The sequence below is a fragment of the Pseudophryne corroboree genome, chromosome 6, assembly GCF_028390025.1.
Source record: "Pseudophryne corroboree isolate aPseCor3 chromosome 6, aPseCor3.hap2, whole genome shotgun sequence".
Classification (NCBI taxonomy): Eukaryota; Metazoa; Chordata; class Amphibia; order Anura; family Myobatrachidae; genus Pseudophryne; species Pseudophryne corroboree.
In genome coordinates this window covers 545678608-545702189 of record NC_086449.1, presented here as the reverse complement: position 1 = coordinate 545702189, position 23582 = coordinate 545678608, and the positions used below count along the sequence as shown (strand labels likewise).

The window sequence follows — 23582 nt, the reverse complement described above, 5'->3', positions numbered from 1 at the left end:
ACAGTGCATAATTTTGCTGACCACCAGTATATAATATATAGCAGTACGGTACAGTAGGCCACTGCTCTACCTACCTCTGTGTCGTCAAGTATACTATCCATCCATACCTGTGGTGCATTTTAGTTGTGCGCAGTATATATAGTAGGAGTACAGTGCATCATTTTGCTGACCACCAGTATATAATATATATCAGTATGGTACAGTAGGCCCCTGCTCTACCTACCTCTGTGTCGTCAAGTATACTATCCATCCATACCTGTGGTGCATTTTAGTTGTGCGCAGTATATATAGTAGGAGTACAGTGTATAATTTTGCTGACCGCCAGTATATAATATATAGCAGTAAAGTACAGTAGGCCACTGCTCTACCTACCTCTGTGTCATAAAGTATACTATCCATCCATACCTGTGGTGCATTTTAGTTGTTGTGCGCAGTATATATAGTAGGAGTACAGTGCATAATTTTGCTGACCACCAGTATATAATATATAGCAGTACGGTACAGTAGTCCACTTCTCTACCTACCTCTGTGTCATCAAGTATACTATCCATCCATACCTGTGGTGCATTTTAGTTGTGCGCAGTATATATAGTAGGAGTACAGTGCATAATTTTGCTGACCACCAGTATATAATATATAGCAGTACGGTACAGTAGTCCACTTCTCTACCTACCTCTGTGTCATCAAGTATACTATCCATCCATACCTGTGGTGCATTTTAGTTGTGCGCAGTATATATAGTAGGAGTACAGTGCATTATTTTGCTGACAACCAGTATATAATATATAGCAGTACAGTACAGTAGTCCACTGCTCTACCTACCTCTGTGTCATCAAGTTTACTATCCATCCATACCTGTGGTGCATTTTAGTGTTTGTGCGCAGTAGTAGGAGGACAGTGCATAATTTTGCTGACCACCAGCATATAATTTATTGCAGTACGGTACAGTAGGCCATTGTTCTACCTACCTCTGTGTCGTCAAGTATACTATCCATCCATACCTGTGGTGCATTTTAGTTGTGCACAGTATATATAGTAGGAGTACAGTGCATAATTTTGCTGACCACCAGTATATAATATATAGCAGTACGGTACAGTAGTCCACTGCTCTACCTACCTCTGTGTCATCAAGTATACTATCCATCCATACCTGTGGTGCATTTTAGTTGTGCGCAGTATATATAGTAGGAGTACAGTGCATAATTTTGCTGACCACCAGTATATAATATATAGCAGTACGGTACAGTAGTCCACTGCTGTACCTACCTTTGTGTCATCAAGTTTACTATCCATCCTTACCTGTGGTGCATTTTAGGTGTGCGCTGTATATAGTAGGAGGACAGTGCATAATTTTGCTGACCACCAGTATATAATATATAGCAGTAAAGTACAGTAGGCCACTGCTCTACCTACCTCTGTGTCATCAAGTATACTATCCATCCATACCTGTGGTGCATTTTAGTTGTGCGCAGTATATATAGTAGGAGTACAGTGCATAATTTTGCTGACCACCAGTGTATAATATATAGCAGTACAGTACAGTAGTCCACTGCTCTACCTACCTCTGTGTCGTCAAGTATACTATCCATCCATACCTGTGGTGCATTTTAGTAGTGCGCAGTATATATAGTAGGAGTACAGTGCATAATTTTTCTGACCACCAGTATATAATATATAGCAGTACGGTACAGTAGGCCACTGCTCTACCTACCTCTGTATCGTCAAGTATACTATCCATCCATACCTGTGGTGCATTTTAGTTGTGCGCAGTATATATAGTAGGAGTACAGTGCATAATTTTGCTGACCACCAGTATATAATATATAGCAGTACGGTACAGTAGGCCACTGTTCTACCTACCTCTGTGTCATCAAGAATACTATCCATCCATACCTGTGGTGCATTTTAGTTGTTGTGCGCAGTAGTAGGAGGACAGTGCATAATTTTGCTGACCACCAGTATATAATATATAGCAGTACGGTACAGTAGGCCACTGCTCTACCTACCTCTGTGTCGTCAAGTATACTATCCATCCATACCTGTGGTGCATTTTAGTTGTGCGCAGTATATATAGTAGGAGTACAGTGCATCATTTTGCTGACCACCAGTATATAATATATATCAGTATGGTACAGTAGGCCACTGCTCTACCTACCTCTATGTCGTCAAGTATACTATCCATCCATACCTGTGGTGCATTTTAGTTGTGCGCAGTATATATAGTAGGAGTACAGTGTATAATTTTGCTGACCGCCAGTATATAATATATAGCAGTAAAGTACAGTAGGCCACTGCTCTACCTACCTCTGTGTCATCAAGTATACTATCCATCCATACCTGTGGTGCATTTTAGTTGTGCGCAGTATATATAGTAGGAGTACAGTGCATAATTTTGCTGACCACCAGTATATAATATATAGCAGTACGGTACAGTAGGCCACTGCTCTACCTACCTCTGTATCGTCAAGTATACTATCCATCCATACCTGTGGTGCATTTTAGTTGTGCACAGTATATATAGTAGGAGTACAGTGCATAATTTTGCTGACCACCAGTATGTAATATATAGCAGTACGGTACAGTAGGCCACTGCTCTACCTACCTCTGTGTCATCAAGTTTACTATCCATCCATACCTGTGGTGCATTTTAGTTGTTGTGCGCAGTAGTAGGAGGACAGTGCATAATTTTGCTGACCACCAGCATATAATATATTGCAGTACGGTACAGTAGACCATTGTTCTACCTACCTCTGTGTCGTCAAGTATACTATCCATCCATACCTGTGGTGCATTTTAGTTGTGCACAGTATATATAGTAGGAGTACAGTGCATAATTTTGCTGACCACCAGTATATAATATATAGCATTACGGTACAGTAGTCCACTGCTCTACCTACCTCTGTGTCATCAAGTATACTATCCATCCATACCTGTGGTGCATTTTAGTTGTGCGCAGTATATATAGTAGGAGTACAGTGCATAATTTTGCTGACCACCAGTATATAATATATAGCAGTACGGTACAGTAGTCCACTGCTCTACCTACCTTTGTGTCATCAAGTTTACTATCCATCCTTACCTGTGGTGCATTTTAGGTGTGCGCTGTATATAGTAGGAGGACAGTGCATAATTTTGCTGACCACCAGTATATAATATATAGCAGTAAAGTACAGGAGGCCACTGCTCTACCTACCTCTGTGTCATCAAGTATACTATCCATCCATACCTGTGGTGCATTTTAGTTGTGCGCAGTATATATAGTAGGAGTACAGTGCATAATTTTGCTGACCACCAGTGTATAATATATAGCAGTACGGTACAGTAGTCCACTGCTCTACCTACCTCTGTGTCGTCAAGTATACTATCCATCCATACCTGTGGTGCATTTTAGTAGTGCGCAGTATATATAGTAGGAGTACAGTGCATAATTTTTCTGACCACCAGTATATAATATATAGCAGTACGGTACAGTAGGCCACTGCTCTACCTACCTCTGTATCGTCAAGTATACTATCCATCCATACCTGTGGTGCATTTTAGTTGTGCGCAGTATATATAGTAGGAGTACAGTGCATAATTTTGCTGACCACCAGTATATAATATATAGCAGTACGGTACAGTAGGCAACTGCTCTACCTACCTCTGTGTCATCAAGTATACTATCCATCCATACCTGTGGTGCATTTTAGTTGTTGTGCACAGTAGTAGGAGGACAGTGCATAATTTTGCTGACCACCAGTATATAATATATAGCAGTACGGTACAGTAGGCCACTGTTCTACCTACCTCTGTGTCGTCAAGTATACTATCCATCCATACCTGTGGTGCATTTTAGTTGTGCACAGTATATATAGTAGGAGTACAGTGCATAATTTTGCTGACCACCAGTATATAATATATAGCAGTACGGTACAGTAGGCCACTGCTCTACCTACCTCTGTGTCATCAAGTATACTATCCATCCATACCTGTGGTGCATTTCAGTTGTTGTGCACAGTAGTAGGAGGACAGTGCATAATTTTGCTGACCACCAGTATATAATATATAGCAGTACGGTACAGTAGGCCACTGTTCTACCTACCTCTGTGTCGTCAAGTATACTATCCATCAATACCTGTGGTGCATTTTAGTTGTGCACAGTATATATTGTAGGAGTACAGTGCATAATTTTGCTGACCACCAGTATATAATATATAGCAGTACGGTACAGTAGTCCACTGCTCTACCTACCTCTGTGTCATCAAGTATACTATCCATCCATACCTGTGGTGCATTTTAGTTGTGCGCAGTATATATAGTAGGAGGACAGTGCATAATTTTGCTGACCACCAGTATATAATATATATAGCAGTACGGTACAGTAGGCCACTGTTCTACCTACCTCTGTGTCGTCAAGTATACTATCCATCCATACCTGTGGTGCATTTTAGTTGTTCACAGTATATATAGTAGGAGTACAGTGCATAATTTTACTGACCACCAGTATATAATATATAGCAGTACGGTACAGTAGGCCATTGCTATTGATATATTACTGGCATATAATTCCACACATTAAAAAATGGAGAACAAAAATGTGGATGGTAAAATAGGGAAAGATTAAGATCCACTTCCACCTCGTGCTGAATGTCATAGTAGAGAGCATGTAAAATCCAAAAAACAAAAGTTCAGTAAAATGACACAAAAATCAAAATTAAAAGCATCTGATGAGAAGCGTAAACTTGCCAATATGCCATTTATGACATGGAGTGGCAGGGAACGGCTGAGGCCCTGGCCTATGTTCATGGCTAGTGTTTCAGCTTCACACGAGGATGGAAGTACTCATCCTCCCGCTAGAAAAATGAAAAGACTTAAGCTGGCAAAAGCACAGCAAAGAACTGTGCGTTCTTCTAAATCACAAATCCCCAAGGAGAGTCCAATTGTGTCGGTTGCAATGCCTGACCTTCCCAACACTGGACGGGAAGAGGTTGCACCTTACACCATTTGCACGCCCCTGCAAGTGCTGGAAGGAGCACCCGCAGTCTAGTTCCTGATAGTCAAATTGAAGATGTCACTGTTGAAGTACACCAGGATGAGGATATGGGTGTGGCTGGCGCCGAGGAGGAAATTGACAAGGAGGATTCTGATGGTGAGGTGGTTTGTTTAAGTCAGGCACCCGGGGAGACACCTGTTGTCCGTGGGACGAATATGGCCATTGACATGCCTGGTCAAAATACAAAAAAAAATCACCTCTCCGGTGTGTAATTATTTTAACAGAAATGCGGACAACAGGTGTCAAGCCGTGTGTTGCCTTTGTCAAGCTGTAATATGTAGGGGTAAGTGCGTTAACCACCTAGGAACATCCTCCCTTATACGTCACCTGGAGCGCATTCATCAGAAGTCATTGACAAGTTAAAATAGGGTGACAGCGGAAGCAGTCCACTGACAACTAAATCCCTTCCTCTTGTAAACAAGCTCCTGCAAACCACACCACCAACTCCCTGTGTCAATTTCCTCTTTAGACAGGAAAGCCAATAGTCCTGCAGGCCATGTCACTGTCAAGTCTGACGAGTCCTCTCCTGCCTGGGATTCCTCCGATGCATCCTTGAGTGTAACGCCTATTGCTGCTGGCGCTGCTGTTGTTGCTGCTGGGAGTCGATCGTCATCCCAGAGGGGAAGTCGGAAGACCACTTGTACTACTTCCATTAAGCAATTGACTGTCCAACAGTCCTTTGCGAGGAAGATGAAATATCACAGCAGTCATCCTGCTGCAAAGCAGATAACTCAGGTCTTGGCAGCTCCGGTGGTGTTAAACGTGTGTCCGGTATCCAGTGTTAATTCACAGGGAACTAGAGAATTGCTTGATTTAATGTGTCCCCAGTACCAAATACCATCTAGGATCCATTTCTCTAGGCAGGCGATACAGAAAATGTACACAGATGTCAGAAAAAAAGTCACCAGTGTTCTAAAAAATACAGTTGTACCCAATGTCCACTTAACCACGGACATGTGGACAAGTGGAGCAGGGCAGACTCAGGACTATATGACTGTGACAGCCCACTGGTAGATGTATTACCTCCCGCAGCAAGAACAGCAGCGGCAGCACCAGTAGCAGCATCTCGCAAACGCCAACTCGTTCCTAGGCAGGCTACGCTTTGTATCACCGCTTTCCATAAGAGGCACACAGCTGACAACCTCTTACGGAAACTGAGGAACATCATCGCAGAATGGCTTACCCCAATTGGACTCTCCTGGGGATTTGTGACATCGGACAACGCCACCAATATTGTGCGTGCATTACATCTGGGCAAATTCCAGCACGTCCCATGTTTTGCACATACATTGAATTTGGTGGTGCAGAATTATTTAAAAAACGACAGGGGCGTGCAAGAGATGCTGTCGGTGGCCCGAAGAATTGCGGGCCACTTTCGGCATTCAGCCACCGCGTGCCGAAGACTGGAGCACCACCAAACATTCCTGAACCTGCCCTGCCATCATCTGAAGCAAGAGGTGGTAACGAGATGGAATTCAACCCTCTATATGCTTCAGAGGATGGAGGAGCAGCAAAAGGCCATTCAAGCCTATACAGCTACCTACGATATAGGCAAAGGAGGGGGAATGCACCTGACTCAGGCGCAGTGGAGAATGATTTCAATGTTGTGCAAGGTTCTGCAACCCGTTGAATTTGCAACACGTGAAGTCAGTTCAGACACTGCCAGCCTGAGTCAGGTCATTCCCCTCATCAGGCTTTTGCAGAAGAAGCTGGAGATATTGAAGGAGGAGCTAAAACGGAGCGATTCCGCTAGGCATGTGGGACTTGTGGATGGAGCCCTTAATTCGCTTAACCAGGATTCACGGGTGGTCAATCTGTCGAAATCAGAGCACTACATTTTGGCCACCATGCTCGATCCTAGATTTAAAACCTACGTTGTATCTCTCTTTCCGGCAGACACAAGTCTGCAGAGGTTCAAAGACCTGCTGGTGAGAAAATTGTCAAGTCTAGCGGAACGTGACCCATCAACAGCTCCTCCTTCACATTCTACTGCAACTGGGGCTGCGAGGAAAAGGCTAAGAATTCCTAGCCCATCTGCTGGCGGTGATGCAGGGCAGTCTGGAGCGAGTGCTGACATCTGGTCTGGACTGAAAGACCTGCCAACGATTACTGACATGTCGTCTACTGTCACTGCATATGATTCTGTTACCATTGAAAGAATGGTGGAGGATTATATGAGTGACCGCATCCAAGTAGGCACGTCAGACAGTCCATACGTATACTGGCAGGAAAAAGAGGCAATTTGGAGGCCCTTGCACAAACTGTCTTTATTTTACCTAAGTTGCCCCCCCCCCTCCAGTGTGTACTCCGAAAGAGTGTTTAGTGCAGCCGGTCACCTTGTCAGCAATCAGCGTATGAGGTTACTTCCACAAAATGTGGAGAAGATGATGTTCATCAATATGAATTATAATCAAATCCTCCGTGGAGACAATCACCAGCAGCAATTGCCTCCAGAAAGTACACAGGGTCCTGAGATGTTGGATTCCAGTGGGGACGAATTAATAATCTGTGAGGAGGAGGATGTACACAGTGAAAGGGGTGAGGAATCGGACGATGAGGAGGAGGTGGACATCTTGCCTCTGTAGAGCCAGTTTGTGCAAGGAGAGATTGATTGCTTCTTTTTTGGTGGGGGCCCAAACCAACCAGTCATTTCAGTCACAGTCATGTGGCAGACCCTGTCGCTGAAATGATGGGTTTGTTAAAGTGTGCATGTCCTGTTTATACAACATAAGGGTGGGTGGGAGGGTCCAAGGACAATTCCATCTTGCACCTCTTTTTTCTTTAATTTATCTTTGCACCATGTGCTGTTTGGGGACTATTTTTAAATCTGCCATCCTGTCTGACACTGCAGTGCCACTCCTAGATGGGCCAGGTGTTTGTGTCGGCCACTTGGGTCGCTTAGATTAGTCATCCAGCGACCTTGGTGCACCTCTTTTTTTCTTTACATCATGTGCTGTTTGGGGCCAATTTTTTTAATCTGCCATCCTGTTTGACACTGCAGTGCCACTCCTAGATGGGCCAGGTGTTTGTGTCGGCCACTTGGGTCGCTTAGCTTAGTCATCCAGTGACCTCGGTGCAAATTTTAGGACTAAAAATAATATTGTGAGGTGTGAAGTGTTCAGAATAGACTGGAAATTACTGGAAATTATGGTTATTGAGGTTAATAATATTATGGGATCAAAATGACCCCCAAATTCTATGATTTAAGCTGTTTTTTAGTGGTTTTTGTAAAAAAACACCCGTATCCAAAACACACCCGAATCCGACAAAAAATTTTCAGGGAGGTTTTGCCAAAACGCGTCCGAATCCAAAACATGGCCGCGGAACCAAATCCAAAACCCGAAAAATTTCCGGTGCACATCTCTAATTTTGATGTGTGTGGCAAGTTCTATATTTTATACAAAAATGAAGGATTAAGCTCAACACAAACTTGTGGCATCCAAACCTAGTGTAAAATATTGATAGCTTGAGACATCTCCACAATGTTGACCAGATCAATTGACCATAATACCCCAGAATGAACTACACTGCACCACTATGTATACTATGAAAAACCTTGAAGTTGCAGCTGTGTGCCTGGTTGATCCACCCAGCACACACTAAGGAGCATGCCTACTATATGTTCTTATAGGACCGTTCTGCAAACTACATATATGTCTCAGTTTCAATGGAGGCACAACATAATCATACAGAGGTACACTGTGCCATAGTACATACTACAAATCCAGGTCCAATATCTGTGTGGAATAACTGTAAGGGGCACCACTATTGTGTGGCATAATATTTAAGGGGCACTACTAGTGTGTGGCATAACATGCAAGGAGTACTACTCCTGTGTGGCATAACATATAATGGACACAACTACTGTGTGGCAGAATGTGCAAGCAGCACTACCACTGTGTTGGAATAATGTGCAATGGCCACTACTTCTGGGATTAATGTGTAAGAGTAATTACTACTGTGTGGAATAATGTGCAAGAGGTAATACTACTGTATGGTGCAAGGGACACTACTACTGTATCGCATAATGTGCAAGGGGCACTACTATTGTTGGCATAATGTGTAAGAGACACTACTACTGTGTAGAATAATGTGCAAGAGGCACTACTACAGTGTGTCATAATGTGCAAGGGGCACTACTACTATGTGGAATAACATGTAAGGGACACTAAGGCTGTGTGTTACAATGTGTTAGGGGCACTTCTACTGTGTGGTGAAACATGTAAGAGGCACAATTCCTGTGTGTCATAGTGTATAATGGGTACTACTACTGTGTGGCATAATGTGTATAAGAAACACTAATGTTAATAAGGGACATTACTGTTGTAAGCATAATGTTTAAGGGGCACTGCTACTGCATGGAATAACATGCAATGGGCACTACTACTGTGTGGCATAATGTTTAAGGGGCACTACTACTTTGTGGCAGAACATGCAAAGGGCACTACTATTGTGTGTCATAATGTATTAGGGTCACAGCTGGTGTGTGGCATAATGTACAAGGGCCTGTACAAGGGCCACTACTACTGTGTGGCATAATATACAATGGGCACAAATTCTGTGGTCATAATGTTTGAAAGGCATTACTACTGTGTGAAATAATGTGCAAGAGGCATTACTACTGTATGGCATAAGGTGCAAGGGGCACTACTACTGTGTGGCATAAGGTGCAAGGGGCACTACTTACTGTGTGGCATAAGGTGCAAGGGGCACTACTACTGTGGGAATAATGTGCAGTGGGCACAACTTCTGTGGGCATAATATGTAAGAAGCACCAGTACTGTGTGGCATAATGTGTAATGGGCACTACTATTGTGGCAAAATGTGTCATAGGCACTACTACTGTGTGGAATAATGTGCAAGAGGCACTATTACTATGTGTTATAATGTGCAAGGGGCACTACTACTATGTGGACTAACATGCAAGGGACACTATTGTTGTGTGGCATTATGTGTAAGGGGCACTACTATTGTGTGGTGTAACATGTAAGGTAACATGTACACTACTCCTGTGTAGCATAGTGTGTAATGGTCACTACTACTGTGTGGCATAATGTGTATAAGAAACACTAATGTTAATAAGGGACATTACTGTGTGGTGTAATTTGAATTGGGGGTCCATGCCCCTTCCCCATTAGGCCATTTCCCTTTTTTTTGGTATGCAAATCTTTGGTGCATGCTGTCCCTATTACAATTATGGGGGGCACAAATGTTCTGTCTTGCACAGGGCACTAATGTGGCTCTGGTTGGAGCAAGAGTCTATATTATTTGCACCATTCACAGTCTATTGTGGTTAATAACAGTATTTCATTGGTTTTACACTACATGGTACATTTCCAAATATAGAGAATTCAATCAAATGCCAAGTAAGAATGTAAAATGTTAAAGTGGTAAAAAAATAAAGATGTATTGCACAATCAGTTAAACTCTTTTAGAATTCATTATAAATCAGAATAGTAGTCAAATTTTTACTAAAAATATTTTATGGGAAACTCTGGAATTTATTAACTAGTGTTACATTTGAAACAAAAGAACATAATTTTAAAAAGTCACAATGTCAGATTTTACCATATTGTTGTTTAAATAACTTTTTGTCATGTGATAAAATTAAATGAGGACAATTAACAGACGCACAGCAGTAAGCATTTATTTATGCACATTTAATAGCCATTAACATTTACATGGAGAAGAGGTTCAAAAATAAATAACAAAATAACAAGCTGTGGTATACAGAGGGCAGCTAGTTTTTATAATTGATGCATAGCTAAAGCAGTTTGTCTTCAGTAACAAAGATGGCAAAAAACATAAATGTACAGTATAAACCTAATTAACATACAATGGATTATCATATGTAATCGATCTTGATCAAATGAACTCCAATGTAACATGTCAGATTTATTTACTTACATTTTTTTAAGTAAACATGTTAAACACTGCATAGAACATTTCATATGCATATTGTTTTTACACATTTTATATTTTTAAGATACAAGACGTACTGTATGTATAATAATGATAAATAAAATGGTTGAAACTGGTTCATAAAAAATGAGCCTCAGTCTGCATTTGGCTGCCGAATTTCATATACTTTTTGGCTGTGGAATTTTACCTTCTGTGCTCCCAGACTTACTGCAACCACATCCCACTGCAGGATGATTAGACTGTGTCATCCCAGCTCTTTTCATGGGCTAAGCCTGCAAAATGCTAATTTACAAATCCAGTGCAGAATGGCATTCTATGGAATGGAGAAGCAAATGCGGAATATGAGAAGTGAATGGCTCGTCTCTTGTGTACAGGCTCATTTGTGTGCAAAAAGGCACTTCAGAGTAAGGAGTTGTTTATAATCCTGAACAGTTTCTGGATGTATTATTCTAAAACTTGTTGTCCTATTTCTTTCTTTTCTATAAACCATGTGCACATGTAGTGTTATATAAATGTAAAAAAAAAATATATAATACTGCAGTGACTGTTGTTACAGAGCAACATGTGAAAATAACCATTAGACAAGTCAAAATGGCCTTTAATGCCTCCATGTCTGTTTAAATCAAAATAGTAAAGCATTCATCACATAATTATGAAGGAACCGTGTAACTAGCATCCCCATAATGTTTGGCCATTATATAAAGTGCCCTGGTACAAGAAGCACAGAATGTATTTCTAAAGTAAACACAATAAAGATGTGATATGTTTTTAACCTTTTCATTGCCGTGGGTATGTGCCTAATCTGTACCTCATTTGGGCACATTATGTTTCATTGTTATTGCACTGTCACATTAAGCATATTAGACATCCAGTACTTTACAATTGGTCTGTCATTCTTTACAGTAGGTAGACAAGTGTAACTCAGCAAATGTCACTAGTTCCCATGAAGCAGACTCAATCTTGACTATGAGTGGAGCTGATTCCGGTATCTGAATCTGTGTTATTTTGTAAATCCATATTAGACACTGCTTTAGTGATGTCACCTAATTCTTTACTACTACCAGCACCTAAAGGTATGTTATATTGTTGTTGTGGACTATGACACAAACAGTTCTTTGTATCACTTACACATAGTGAATTTAGTTCTTCCTGTAGGATTTTATATTCCTGTTGCTGCCTATGTAGCAGTAAATCACTGCACTGGACTTCTTTCTGAATGCTATTGAAGAGAGAATGTAATTGTAACCCCACCTGAATGCTCTCATCTATCTCTTTCTGAACCCTTTCAGAAGTATATGTTTCCATGTGCATCTTCTGTACTGCATCACAAATACACAAATCTCTATTTTGTTCTATGAATATGGAAGATATCTCCTCTCTAATTTCATCAGATAACATTTTAATAAGCAAATGATGATGAATTAACTCTTCTTCAATATGTAGCAGTTTTTCCAGGCTATCCGTATCTGGAAAATACTTTATTTGATGGAGTCTAAAGTCATCTGCTATCACTGAGCTTTCACAGGCAAAGTGCTCTCCGTTGTTCTCTGATTTTTTCAACTGTTGACATTTTCCACGTTCCTTTATCTTTTTATCCTGGTATAGAACTTTGTCTGTCTGCTTAATAATGTTATCTTGAGAAAGCAAAACTGGATTGTTTCTCTTTATACAATGTGTTTCTTGGTGCTCCATGCCTCTTTTCTGCTTTGCCAATTTTCTAAAAGTATTTCTTACAATCGTCTTCTGTTTTTCCAGTGGAAAAGCCTTAACATAAGCTTTTGCACTATATTTCCGATGAGCCCTGTGTTTATCAGGGACTATGGCATTTTCGGTAGTGTTCCACTTAGAACAAGGCTTCAACATACCTGCTTTCACTAGAACAAAGCTCAAGTTAATTTGTTCTGTACCCCAAGCCTGCCAGAGTTTCAGTATTTTTGTGGATGGCGGCAAAAGGCGTTCAAAATGTTTCCATTTTTCCACAATACAATACTCTTTGTAATGATCCAATAGACAACAGTTGCTTCTGGTTACAGCTTGATGTTCTTCAAGAAGAGCTTTTATTACTTCTGCACTGGTTGTGTGTTTTGTCAATTCACAGACTATTTTTTCTTCTTGGCAAACCCATACAGTAATTTGTCTGTCTTCATTCTCCATTTTTTTATTGGGTAAACTAAAGAAGTAAAGGACAAATGTTAAATTATGTCTCTACAGTATGATGTCAAGTACAGGATCACTGGTATTTATAAATTGGAGGTTATGTGTCTTTTGAAGAATCACAAATATAAATACCCATAAGTATGAGGTTTTGCTATGATAAAGAAAAAAAAAGCAACAAGTTATACAAAATAATGTCAACAATGAATAATTACATGAAACAAAATTAGAGATATAAAAACATATCATATTGTTCTTTGTTTGAATTGCATCTACTTCCATCATGATTGGCTAAAGAAAAGAGTACGTTTCCAGTATAGGGTAATTAACCTACCCCTCCACTGCCACCTACCCTAACTCTAACCCACCTCGAGTGGTGGCTAGGGCTAAGATAGTGGGGGTGGCAGCTATGGCTAATCACAGGGGGTGGCGGCTAGGGCTAAGACTTCCGGGGGTGGTGGCTACAGCTAACCCCACCTGTAGTGCCTAACCCTAACCCCCCCGGCCCTGACACTAACCAGCACCCCAGTACTTACCTTCAGATGTCAGCAGTCAGGGTTCTGACGCCGGGATTCAGAGTGATGTCAGGATTCCGGCATTGGTCACATGACCGTCATCATGCAGACCGCCGGGATGCTGACCACATTCCTTTGCTGACAGTATGTATTTATTCTCCCAGCATATAGTAGCTCCAGAATTTCAGGAAGACCTCCCAGACTCTATAAAGACCTTTATATTCTTAACCATTTAATAAGGGAAGTAGGCATACTGGGGCATTCAGAGCGCAGAGGGGGTGGGGCCTTGATCATGCAAGTTGAACTGATATGCACACCCATACTTATCTCTTAGATCCTTTCCATAAATATAGGCATGCCATGGAAAAACAAGGGTATTCTTATTTTATTACATTTTCTTTTCCCGGTGTAAAGTAATTAAAAAAAAAAAAAGAAAAAAACTTAGCCTGTAGTTAAAAATATATTAGAAATCTTTCTTTTTTTCTTTTAGTTTCTCCGCCTAACTCTAAATCTATCTGCACATTTAATTTGTCTATACTGGAGATATATTGTAATTGCAATTGTTTTAAAAAAAATTTCTCTGAGATATTTATCTTTTATTCATGCCCAGATAGCAGTAAAATACATTTGAAGCTGACAATTACAAACATGTTCTGGGTGTGAGAGCACTGACTCAACTTAAATAATGTACAAGTTACAGAATCTACAGTACAAGTCATTGTTTGTCTTGGTTTTAACTACTGTAACTAGTTATAATGGTGCATTTGAGTCATGTTTATTTTTTTTTACTAGGCCAAGTGTTAATGGTTCATGCAAGCCACTATCATGGGAAGCAAGAAATGTTTAAATGTATTTTCTGCTGTTAGAAATGCGTTAGAAAAAGATAGGTGTTCATTTTCGGTATTCAGTTTGTTGATTTATTTACAGACACTATGGTACATTCAGTAATTTACATACTTTAGGGAAATAATGTATCATTTTATATACTGACTACAGTTGTACAAATCTCTTGGAAAATGCATAACTGTGGCTGTGATAAAGCTTGCTTCCACTGTGGGCGAGGATATTGTTATTTCCAGTAGCAATATCCACAGTGACTCAATATGTTGCTAATTAAGTCTCTGGTCTTCTGTCCCTGGAGCCCGAGAAAGCTTTCCAAAATGTAGGACTATCCTGGAAGTTCTGGAAGACTAGGCAACAATGCTTTGTTTAAATACCCAGTAATTTTCACATACGTATGGTTTCAAACAAAAATCATTTTTCAGTGTAATTTAGCTTGCTTTAGCTTTTCCGAGATAAAATAAAATGATCATGTAAATTGTAATAGAGTTCTTACTGTAATTACCCATAATCCTGATGTATAGCCTTTTAGTGTCAGAAAAGTGGGTTCATGTGTTCTTTCCAGGAGTGCAATTAAGGGAGATGAGGTTTATCATTACCTGCACACTGGAATCACACGAACCCTCTGTCAGGTGCAAGCAGGGCCGGCAACAAAATTCTCGGGGCCCCATACAGTGATATATCTGGGGCCCCCTCAGATGATATACAGTATACATATATATATATATATATAAATAAATGTGTGTATTTATTTATTAAAGTTCAACAGAATTTGCGCTATATAAGAAACTGTTAAAATATATATATACTGTGTATATATATATATATATATATATAAATATTTATACAAATATAAAAATATATATTTCTCCTTCCTCACCCCTACACACCACAGTCTGCGTCTCCCTCTCTCCTTCCTCCCACACACCCCACAGTCTGTTTTTCCCCAATGACTCCATGTTGCATTCTCAGCTCCCCCAGCCCATGCCAAATCCCTGTATCCCCTCCCTGAGCCACTCTTAACCCGGGGAGAGACTCACCTGTGCTGCACTCCCCAGACAAGAACACCGCACAGCAGACCCTTCCAGAAGAGGACAATGCAGGGCACAGGAATCCTGGCCAGCGGAGCTGCTGCCATGTCCCATAACTGCCTGCAACAGAGCAGAACCTGGAAGAGTGGATGCACACTCGCTACCGCACAGTCACTTTGTGTGAGAGGCTCCTGTCACTCTAAGGCTGTGGCAACACCACCTACAGCTTGCTGCCCTATTTGGACAAGATGGCTCACATCCCTGCTGGGTACTTATCAGCATATACTTTGGGCCCCTCTGATCCTTGGGGCCCAGTACAGTTGTCCCCTTTGTACCCCCCTGTCACTGGCCCTGGGTGCAGGATTACTGTATGCCCAGCACTCATCTCGTTATCTCTAATACTGATACATTATTAGTATACAGTATGATGGCCCTCACATCCCAGTGCACCCCTCTTTGCACAGGCAAAAGCTCCTACAAAGGCATGCCACGGCACTATGCAGACCAATCAGAAGAGATGGTGTGGGCACATACTAACCATAAAATAAGAGGAGACACAGGGAACACATACATTACTTGGCAATATTTTTTTTTTCTTCAAAGAAAGTGTAGATCAAGGTGAGCGATGTGTCATCATGCAGTAGGACACAAGGGGACATATGTAATAGAGTCCGAGTTTGCCGGAGATGTGGGATGCTGAACAATCTCTAAGGTTTTTTAAAGCGCCAATCATTTACAAGGCATAGTTTTGCCTTAGAAATGATTCCAGCATTAAAAAATCCTCTGAGATTGTCCAGCATCCCGCACCTCCGGCAAACCCAGATCCTATTATATATGTCCCAATGAGTTTGTTCTCCTCAAATTTCAAGACAAACAAGTGCCTCTAGGGGCACATGGAAAAGCAGTCTGGTCTCAAATGAAGTGTGTGTTACATAGTAAGAAGGAGGCTGTGGAGATGCACAAAGAATTTGGCTGGGCAGCAGGGCCATATTAATCCATGGCCAGGCCCCTATGCTTTCAGATATTTCAGGCACCCACCGGTAATTCAATCTTTCACCCCACTACAGCTACATTTGGGAAGCATAGCTTACAGTATGTCATTTTTTACAGTATTCACACGAACACTGATACCCAGTTGGAATAAAGTCTGCTGAACTCTTTTCATAGTGCAAAGTGCCTTTAGCCCTTAAAGCCCTAGGGTGCAGGGAACAGTGACCCATGCAAAAAAATTAATTAACAGGTCCCAATCCCTGTGGTGCCCTTAGACTTCAGCCTAGTTAGCCTAATGGATAATACGGCCCTGCTGGACACTGGATGAGTGTATCTAGATTTTCCATAGGTGTAATACATTTACATGACTTAATTTATGAAACATTACACAGTTTTCTTTCGGAGTGCTGGGAGTTACATTTCATAGATGCCCTATGGTGGTTTAAATTTAAATAATCAATGTGACTCTGTGTGCATAGCTAAGTGCATATTGGGTATGTGTGCACACTGGAAAGTATTGTCATTGAATAAATCCACCAAACTTTTTCCTAACTAGAGATGAGCGGGTTCGGTTCATTGAGATCCGAACCACCCCGAACTTCACCTATTTTACACGGTTACGAGGCAGCCTCGGATCTTCCCGCCTTGCTCGGTTAACACGAACGTGCCCGAACGTCATCATCCCGCTGTCGTATTCTCGCAAGATTCATATTGCATATAAAGAGCCGCGCGTCACCGCCATTTTCACTCGTGCATTGGAGATGATAGCGAGAGGACGTGGCTGCATTCTCTCAGTTTCTGTGTTCAGTGTGCTGCAAATATCTGTGCTCAGTGTGCTGCAAATATCTGTGCTCAGTGTGCTGCAAATATCTACGTTCTCTGCCTGAAAACGCTCCATATCTGTGCTGCATTGTAGTATATCGTAGGAGGACAGTGCAGAATTTTGCTGACCACCAGTATATATATAGCAGTACGGTACAGTAGTCCATTGCTCTACCTCTGTGTCGTCAAGTATACTATCCATCCATACCTGTGCTGCATTGTAGTTGTGCGCAGTATATAGTAGGAGGACAGTGCAGAATTTTGCTGACCACCAGTATATATATAGCAGTACGGTACAGTAGGCCATTGCTCTACCTCTGTGTCGTCAAGTATACAATCCATATCTATGCTGCATTGTAGTTGTGTGCAGTATATAGTAGGAGGACAGTGCAGACTTTTGCTGACCACCAGTATATATATAGCAGTATGGTACAGTAGGCCATTGCTCTACCTCTGTGTCGTCAAGTATACAATCCATATCTATGCTGCATTGTAGTTGTGTGCAGTATATAGTAGGAGGACAGTGCAGACTTTTGCTGACCACCAGTATATATATAGCAGTACGGTACAGTAGGCCATTGCTCTACCTCTGTGTCATCAAGAATACAATCCATATCTGTGCTGCATTGTAGTTGTGCGCAGTATATAGTAGAAGGACAGTGCAGAATTTTGCTGACCACCAGTATATATATAGCAGTACGGTACAGAAGTCCATTGCTCTACCTCTGTGTCGTCAAGTATACAATCCATATCTGTGCTGCATTGTAGTTGTGCACAATATATAGTAGGTGGACAGTGCAGAATTTTGCTGACCACCAGTATATATATAGCGGTACGGTACAGTAGTTCATTGCTCTACCTCTGTGTCATCAAGTATACTATCCATCCATACCTGTGCTGCATTGTAGTTGTGCGCAGTATATAGTAGGAGGACAGTGCAGAATTTTGCTGACCACCAGTATATATATAGCCGTATGGTACAGTAGTCCATTGCTCTACCTCTGTGTCGTCAAGTATACTATCCATCCATACCTGTGCTGCATTGCAGTTGTGCGCAGTATATAGTAGGAGGACAGTGCAGAATTTTGCTGACCACCAGTATATAAATAGAGCAGTACGGTACAGTAGTCCGTTGCTCTACCTCTGTGTCATCAAGTATACTATCCTGCTGCAACTAGTCAAGGCCGAGATGATGAAATGCCATCAACGTCGTCTGCCAAGGCCGATGCCCAATGTCATATTAGAGAGCATGTAAAATCCAAAAAACAAAAGTTTAGTAAAATGACCCAAAAATCAAAAATTAAAAGCGTCTGATGAGAAGCGTAAACTTGCCAATATGCCATTTACGACACGGAGTGGCAATGAACGGCTGAGGCCCTGGCCTATGTTCATGGCTAGTAGTTCAGCTTCACATGAGGATGGAAGCACTCATCCTCCCGCTAGAAAAATTAAAAGACTTAAGCTGGCAAAAGCACAGCAAAGAACTGTACATTCTTCTAAATCACAAATCCCCAAGGAGAGTCCAATTGTGTCGGTTGCGATGCCTGACCTTCCCAACACTGGACGGGAAAATGTGGCTCCTTCCACCATTTGCATGCCCCCTGCAAGTGCTGGAAGGAGCACCCGCAGTCCAGTTCCTGATAGTCAAATTGAAGATGTCACTGTTGAAGTACACCAGGATGAGGATATGGGTGTTGCTGGCGCTGAGGAGGAAATTGACAAGGAGGATTCTGATGGTGAGGTGGTTTGTTTAAGTCAGGCACCCGGGAGACACCTGTTGTCCGTGGGACGAATATGGCCATTGACATGCCTGGTCAAAATACAAAAAAAAATCACCTCTCCGGTGTGTAATTATTTTAACAGAAATGCGGACAACAGGTGTCAAGCCGTGTGTTGCCTTTGTCAAGCTGTAATAAGTAGGGGTAAGGATGTTAACCACCTAGGAACATCCTCCCTTATAAGTCACCTGGAGCGCATTCATCAGAAGTCATTGACAAGTTCAAAAACTTTGGGTGACAGCGGAAGCAGCCCACTGACAACTAAATCCCTTCCTCTTGTAACCAAGCTCCTGCAAACCACACCAACTCCCTCAGTGTCAATTTCCTCCTTAGACAGGAATGCCAATAGTCCTGCAGGCCATGTCACTGTCAAGTCTGACGAGTCCTCTCCTGCCTGGGATTCCTCCGATGCATCCTTGAGTGTAACGCCTACTGCTGCTGGCGCTGCTGTTGTTGCTGCTGAGAATTGATCGTCATCCCAGAGGGGAAGTCGGAAGACCACTTGTACTACTTCCAGTAAGCAATTGACTGTCCAACAGTCCTTTGCGAGGAAGATGAAATATCACAGCAGTCATCCTGCTGCAAAGCGGATAACTCAGGTCTTGGCAGCTGCGGTGGTGTTAAACGTGTGTCCGGTATCCACCGTTAATACAGCAGCAGCGGCACCAGTAGCAACATCTCGCAAACGCCAACTCATTCCTAGGCAGGCTACGCTTTGTATCCCCGCTTTCCATAAGAGGCACACAGCTGACAACCTCTTACGGAAACTGAGGAACATCATCGCTGAATGGCTTACCCCAATTGGACTCTCCTGGGGATTTGTGACATCGGACAACGCCACCAATATTGTGCATTCATTACATCTGGGAAAATTCCAGCACGTTCCATGTTTTGCACATACCTTGAATTTCGTGGTGCAGAATTATTTTTAAAAACGACAGGGGTTTGCAAGAGATGCTGTTGGTGGCCCGAAGAATTGCGGGCCACTTTCGGCATTCAGCCACCGTGTGCAGAAGACTGGAGCACCAGCAAACACTCCTGAACCTGCCCCGCCATCATCTGAAGCAAGAGGTGGTAACGAGGTGGAATTCAACCCTCTATATGCTTCAGAGGATGGAGGAGCAGCAAAAGGGCCATTCAAGCCTATACATCTGCCTACGATATAGGCAAAGGAGGGGGAATGCATCTGACTCAAGCGCAGTGGAGAATTATTTCAACATTGTGCAAGGTTCTGCAACCCGTTGAACTTGCCACACGTGAAGTCAGTTCAGACACTGCCAGCCTGAGTCAGGTCATTCCCCTCATCAGGCTTTTGCAGAAGCAGCTGGAGAGATTGAAGGAGGAGCTAAAACGGAGCGATTCCGCTAGGCATGTGGGACTTGTGGATGGAGCCCTTAATTTGCTTAACCAGGATTCACGGGTGGTCAATCTGTTGAAATCAGAGCACTACATTTTAGCCACCGTGCTTGATCCTAGGTTTAAAGCCTACATTGTATCTCTCTTTCCGGCAGACACAAGTCTGCAGAGGTGCAAAGACCTGCTGGTGAGACACTTATCAAGTCAAGCAGAACGTGACCCATCAACAGCTCCTCCTTCACATTCTCCCGCAACTGGGGCTGCGAGGAAAAGGCTAAGAATTCCGAGCCCACCCGCTGGCAGTGATGCAGGGCAGTCTGGAGCGAGTGCTGACATCTGGTCCGGACTGAAGGACCTGCCAAAGATTACTGACATGTCGTCTACTGTCACTGCATATTATTCTGTCGCCATTGAAAGAATGGTGGAGGATTATATGAGTGACCGCATCCAAGCAGGCACATCAGACAGTCCGTACGTATACTGGCAGGAAAAAGAGGCAATTTGGAGGCCCTTGCACAAACTGGCTTTATTTTACCTAAGTTGCCCCCCCCTCCAGTGTGTACTTCGAAATAGTGTTTAGTGCAGCCGCTCACCTTGTCAGCAATCGGCGTACGAGGTTACTTCCAGAAAATGTGGAGAAGATGATGTTCATCAAAATTAATTATAATCAATTCCTCCGTGGAGACATTCACCAGCAATTGCCTCCAGAAAGTACACAGGGACTTGAGATGGTGGATTCCAGCGGGAATGAATTAATAATCTGTGAGGAGGGGGACGTACACAGTGAAAGGGGCGAGCAATTGGACGATGAGGAGGAGGTAGACATCTTGCCTCTGTAGAGCCAGTTTGTGCAAGGACAGATTGATTGCTTCTTTTTTGGTGGGGGCCCAAACCAACCAGTCATTTCAGTCACAGTCGTGTGGCAGACCCTGTCGCTGAAATGATGGGATTGTTAAAGTGTGCATGTCCTGTTTATACAACATAAGGGTGGGTGGGAGGGCCCAAGGACAATTCCATCTTGCACCTCTTTTTCTTTAATTTATCTTTGCATCATGTGCTGTTTGGGGACTATTTTTTTAAGTGCCATCCTGTCTGACACTGCAGTACCACTCCTAGTTGGGCCAGGTGTTTGTGCCGGCCACTTGGGTTGCTTAGCTTAGTCATCCAGCGACCTCAGTGCAAATTTTCAGACTAAAAATAATATTGTGAGGTGTGAGGTGTTAAGAATAGACTGTAAATGAGTGCAAATTATGGTTATTCAGGTTAATAATACTATAGGATCAAAATGACCCCCAAATTCTATGATTTAAGCTGTTTTTGAGGGTTTTTGTGAAAAAACCCCGCCCGAATCCGACAAAAAAATTTCAGGGAGGTTTTGCCAAAACGCGCCCGAATCCAAAACGCGGCGGCGGAACCGAATCCAAAACCCAAAATCCGAAAAATTTCCGGTGCACATCACTATTCCTAACACATATTCTTTCTTCTTATTTTATTACAAATAACTTGCAGAAAAAAATAAGTTATAAAAGATTAACTGAAGAGTTACTGTCTTTAAAAATAGATATTTCCTTAAATAAAAAGACATGCCATGTTTGACAATATGGCATGCAATATTGTTTGGTGTCATCTGCCACTTTCTTCAAAAGGTAACTAAAAATTATTGGCTTCAGTGTTGTTTAATGGGATTGCTGACAGGAAGCATACTTTGTGTAGCAAAATTACTCCCACCATAATCGCAACTTTGTCTCACATGTCTTCAATTCTGATGAGCCCCAGAGCTTTTTTACAGTGTATAGTATGTGTGAATGTAATTAAAAGCAAATGTATATAAGCCAAACAGTATTTCAAGTCTATTAATTCTTTAAACATCAATACTACAATATAGTATTTTTTTAATATTGACAATGCAACAATACTCCCATTACCAAAGACTATGGAAGCTTATCAGGCATTTTTGCATCACCTATAGAGCAGGGATCTATTCAATTTGCCGACTGTCGTGATCCTGGCGGTCAGGATACCGACGCCGGAATCCCAAGAGCCGGCAATGTCGCCAGCTGTAATTCTAGAAAAACAGGACTATTTCCACTCGTCTGTATCAATGACACCCATAGAGTGGGAATAGATCCTGTTGTGAGTGCAGCCAGCTGAGCCCGCAGCAAGTCGATTGCAGCGAGTGGACTCTTTGCACTCGCACCGCCTGCCAGTAAATCATACTGATTCCATAGAGCACAGTTTGCAAACAGATAAAGGAATATGCAGTTAGACTCCTGATTATATATTTTATAGATGCACACTATCCCCCATGTTTTGGTTTTAATTCATTATTGTGTTTTGGTTTTAGAAAAACCACCCTCAAGTATTTTGGTTTAGATTCGGTTTATGGTTCTTAAAAATCGGCAAAAAAACTGATGATCATTGATAAAAATCAGAAAAATCAATAAAAAAAGAGCTACAATCATATAATTTTTGCAATCCAAAATCTGAAATTTGGATTTAAAATCTGAATTCTGAACCACAGGAACACACACATGTGTCCAGAAGAAGAGTGTAACCCCAAAATGTTGAATGAATAAACACCAGTTTCTTAACCTGTCTGACAGTCTTGGAGTGCCTCCTGCTTTTCTTCTGTTGTATTGAGGTCGGCAATCCCTAGGAGGGCACCCAAGCAAGATATTTTGGACGCATCTAGGACTGCTGGATCCTGTGTTTTGTGTGTGTGTGTATATATATACATTTTGGAGCCCGAAGCTCCTTTGTCAAGGTGTGATATAAAAACACCTTTTTATTTCACGCCTTGACAAAGGAAGTTCAGGCTCTGAAACATTGGAAATCTTTGTGGTGAAAAACACTTTTTGATGCACTAAAAAGACCCAGGAATGCCGCCGTTTTTTGTAACAGTATCACCTTACCCTCACGGAGGGCACCTGGGCAATCTACCAGGTTTAAGTGAGTGCCGGACTATACAAGTACACGTGTGTACAGATAGAAACAGTAGATAGGTAGATAGATAGATAGATAGATAGATAGATAGATAGATAGATAGATAGATAGATAGATAGATAGATAGATAGATAGACTAGGTATGTGCGTGTAAGCAGTGTCGGATTGTGATATGAATGGCCCACCGGGTAAATGCAAC

General features: G+C 42.0%; 1 protein-coding gene across 1 annotated transcript in view; it reads right to left on the bottom strand.

Annotated features, from left to right (window-relative positions):
* Positions 1–11032: 11032 nt before the first annotated feature.
* RASSF9 (Ras association domain family member 9) overlaps positions 11033–23582 on the bottom strand; it is a 44852-nt gene continuing 32302 nt past the window's right edge. The window contains exon 4 of the mRNA XM_063930012.1: positions 11033–13124. Within this exon, the coding sequence (XP_063786082.1) occupies positions 11909–13124 (1216 nt within the window). The 3' untranslated portion in view covers positions 11033–11908. The remainder of the gene's footprint in view (positions 13125–23582) is intronic.